This window comes from Cladophialophora psammophila (assembly GCF_000585535.1).
Source record: "Cladophialophora psammophila CBS 110553 chromosome Unknown aczJe-supercont1.96, whole genome shotgun sequence".
Classification (NCBI taxonomy): Eukaryota; Fungi; Ascomycota; class Eurotiomycetes; order Chaetothyriales; family Herpotrichiellaceae; genus Cladophialophora; species Cladophialophora psammophila.
In genome coordinates, this window is record NW_006913017.1 from 756 (window position 1) to 4450 (window position 3695).

Genomic DNA, 3695 nt, shown 5'->3' on the forward strand with positions numbered 1-3695 from the left:
AGCAGGTGGGATTGTAGACAAGAAAAGAGGTAAAGGTGAATCTCGCTAAAGAGGTCGGTGCTGCTAAGCCTCACTAGCCCGTTATGCTGTACCCAGTACTAGGGTGCGCACCAAATGTATTTACCACGCTAATTTAAATGACGGCTCTAACAGCCTGACAGGATGATTTTCTAGCTACTGGGTACTTTAGGTGTTGCTTAACTAGCGCCCCTAAAAGCGCTTCCTAAGCTCAACCTATCCTAGACTAACTTAGGGCGAAGTAGGCGCTCACGATCTAACTCCGATAATTCCGGGGCTGATTGCTCCTCACGGCGGATCGAAAATAGATCGTCTTTTGAAGTTAGCTGTCATTTAAACTAGTGTGGTAAATACATTAGATGCAACACCTCGGTATTCAGCCTCGAACGGGTACCTAATTGATACAGATTGATTTAGTGATTCGTCTGCTTTTCTGCTCCAAAACTCGTTGTTGCAATCTAACAGAGACTGATTTAGTTCCGAGTTCAAGAAAGGTTTCAGATCAAGCGCTTACGGACGCTTGAGCAGCCACATAGCCGGCGCATATTGAAACCGAGCTTCTAAGCGCCGGGTCGCATCCTGTGAGTATTTTAGGCTATGTGGCTGAATGACTGCCTCTGGGCGTGACAATAAGTTTCGCGGCTTAAAGAAAGATATCCTCGCAATTCAGCTTTATGTCGAGAGTTATCGAGGGTAACTTCTCTTCCCAAAAGTCATCTGTCTGAATCTGCTCGGTCGGCACTTCCTAAGATGGCTCAATCTTCTCCCGCACCTCAGCCGAAGCCATGGGAGACACTTTCTCCTCACCAGGAAGCCATGATCGAAGCATGCAAGACTGGTCAGCTCCTTGAGCTAAAGAATGTGTTCGACAAACACCATGTCAAGGACGGATCCGAGCCTATTTCTTATTGCCAAGCAAAACAAGAAGGCGCACCCGCGACAGATCTGCTATTTAAGGCAGCCATTTCTCATGGGCAACAGTCAATCGTCCGATGCCTGCACTCTACGTATCCCACATACGACTTTCATAATCCTTGCATCGTCAGGGCGCTGGGGACAACGCGAAACCTTGACATGCTCAAGCTAATCCACTCCTACTGCCCTCGAATTGTCAACTACTCATTCGATGACCATAGGACGTCTATGATGAGCTTAGCCATTGCACAGGGGCCGGAGAATGGACCCTTCATTCACTTTCTTCTAGATCACGGAGCAATATCCATGAACGATGGCGGATACCTCGTCCATGGCGGAGCCGAATTGTGCCCCGCCATCGAATACAATCAACCGATAGATGTCATCAAGAAGATGATCCCGAAGACTCGGTTTCTAATATCCCCGCTGCTTATGGCAATTAATCATAAGCGTGCGGACGCAGTTGAGGTACTCTTACCCGAAGACCATGCCAGGAGGAGACAAGTTGGGATGGAGGATTATTTACAGGAGCCGCTGAAGGCTGCGCAGAAAACAAAAGATAAGGATACCATCGCTGTGGTAGAGCGCTTCATACATAAGGTGGAGCAGCAAGATGCCAAAGAGGCCGCAAAGAAACTACGAGCCTCAAAGAAATGGTGGCAGTTCGGCACGGAAGCGAAGCGCGAAGACAACACAGGAGGCCCGGAGTCCAGCGACTTTAGCCGGCCAGGCGGTATAAGCTGGTGGAGCTCGCTGTCAACGGGTGGACATGAAGTGAAGTCTGCAGATGTCAGTCGGCAGGAGAAGAAGGAGAAGGAGCCCTACGACTCTTCCACGGACGAGGAAACCGAGCCGGAACTCGGAGAAAAGGCATCGGCGCCGCCAAAGAAGCTGGGCTGAAATGGCAAGTCAAAGTTCCCGTCAACATGAGGTTCTCATTATCTGGCAACACTAAGCAACAGCAACACAAGCTATGAGATCGCTCTTTTGGTCGGAAAAGGATAGTTTTTCATTGGCGCTGATTGATTGTTTTGACTGTTAAACTGCTGGAGTTTACTCTGAAGATTCCGAATTTAAATGCACTCTACCCTGTCATACTGCAAAGACTTTCATTACTGGGTATTTCATGGAGGAGCACCATAGCAATACATGGCCATCAATCGTCGATTCATTTCCTTTTTTGAGCCGAACACCTCGTCGTCCTTAATCTCCAGTGTCGACCTCCAAATCCAGCTGTACGTTGTTACTGACCCCATAGTCTTGTAGAGTCAATTGATCCTTGAACGGTCTTTCACCTTGTCGCTTGAGGAGTATCTCGTGGGGTTTTCTAACAATTTTCATGGCGACCATTACCTTGAAGTCCTCTGTCGCGTTGTCAGTCTGCAAGTCTTCTCAATGTTAGGGAGTTATACTCACTGATAGGATCTATGGCGAGGCATGGAATTGGCTGCTTCGTGCCTAGTCTATCGTTGACCCACACGGTGATCATAGGTTGTGCAGGTACCGCCGGTGCAGCAGGCTTCTTCTCTTTCTTCTCACGCTTTTCCTTCTTTTCTTCGCGCGGCTCACGCTCGTCTCGGTCTCGATCTCGTCTTCTCTCGCGATCTCGGTCATGTCTTCGGGGTGAACGTCTTCGCGGAGGGGTTCTGGATATTGATCTCGACCTTGGGTCGGTAGTGGTCCCTGTAGCCTCGTTGGAGTCTCGAGTCTCTGTCTCTTCTTGACGAGTCCTCGTCGTCTCGCCGCTTCTCTTTCCACTTGAAACCATGGTCTTTGCGTCATGGGTGATCTTCATTACGTTGCCGTCGTGGTGACAGGCTACTTCGACCGTCTCTTGAAGATCGAGGTGTTGATGACTCGTTATCCGTCATGATGAGGAGAGTTGTGTTGTATAAAACTTCAGTCTTGGTTCGTGTGTCCGTTGAAAGGACCTTCTCGAAGACTTAATAAAATGTTTGGCTTGCTGGAAAATCCGCAGGCAGCGCGGGGAATATTCGGATAAACTGATCCGAGAAATACGCTAGTGTTTAGGGGAAGCCGCCATCACCCAAGCCGACTTAACTCTTTCTCTTGTCGCCCCTAGACCTGATCGTCTACCTCGACATCGCGGACAAGTTGTTTAATTCCTTTCCGACGAAGACATTTGCCTGCAAGATAGCATTTCTCTCGACTCTCAGGCTGCTGATTCCAAGGAAAGACCAAATACAAAACGCTGCGCCTACTCTAGGTTCTTCATTACCCTTGATTTACCCTTAATTTTGCACTGGCACGGCAGCTATGCTCTTTACAACGAGTAAATCGAAGTATATGTGCCCCTTGGTCGGATTTTAAGGAGTTTATAGCTTCGATGCCGAATAATATCCTAGATCTTATTGAGTTATCTTCTTCCGTTCTAATTGCCGACACTGCTTAACATCTTGTTAGGGATTCCTTGGCAAGTAGGCAGAATCTAACGATAAGCGTATATATAAGTTATCTCTATAGTATATGGTCGATACTGTACACGACTCAAAGCGTAAGAGAGGAAAGAGTGCGCCTCCTATGCGGGGAGTGTGCTAGTGATAGGGATGCACTCCTTGAGTCGCATCTCTTAGCTGGTGGCCTGATTATTCTCCGATGTATCAGGCGTCCGTCCTTCCGATATTTAGCCGAATCCGTAACATTGAAGAGCTAACTTAGAGTTGGAACTTTTTATCCTTTTTCGAGGTAAGTGTTAGAGATCCTACTGGGGCCTAACTGGGTTAGGGTTCCTAGTAACAATC

At 48.1% G+C, this 3695-nt stretch overlaps 2 protein-coding genes across 2 annotated transcripts; one reads left to right on the plus strand and one right to left on the minus strand.

Moving 5' to 3' along the window:
- Positions 1 to 768: 768 nt before the first annotated feature.
- A1O5_13474 (uncharacterized protein) lies at positions 769 to 1833 on the plus strand (the record flags this gene model as incomplete). The annotated part of the gene is made up of 1 exon (XM_007754039.1): positions 769 to 1833. The coding sequence occupies one exon, from the start codon at positions 769 to 771 to the stop codon at positions 1831 to 1833; it is 1065 nt and encodes a 354-aa protein (XP_007752229.1).
- Positions 1834 to 2136: 303 nt separating this feature from the next.
- On the minus strand, positions 2137 to 2728 carry A1O5_13475 (uncharacterized protein; the record flags this gene model as incomplete). Its single annotated transcript, XM_007754040.1, has 2 exons — positions 2137 to 2297; positions 2350 to 2728. The coding sequence occupies 2 exons, from the start codon at positions 2726 to 2728 to the stop codon at positions 2137 to 2139; spliced, it is 540 nt and encodes a 179-aa protein (XP_007752230.1).
- Between the last annotated feature and the right edge of the window lie 967 nt (positions 2729 to 3695).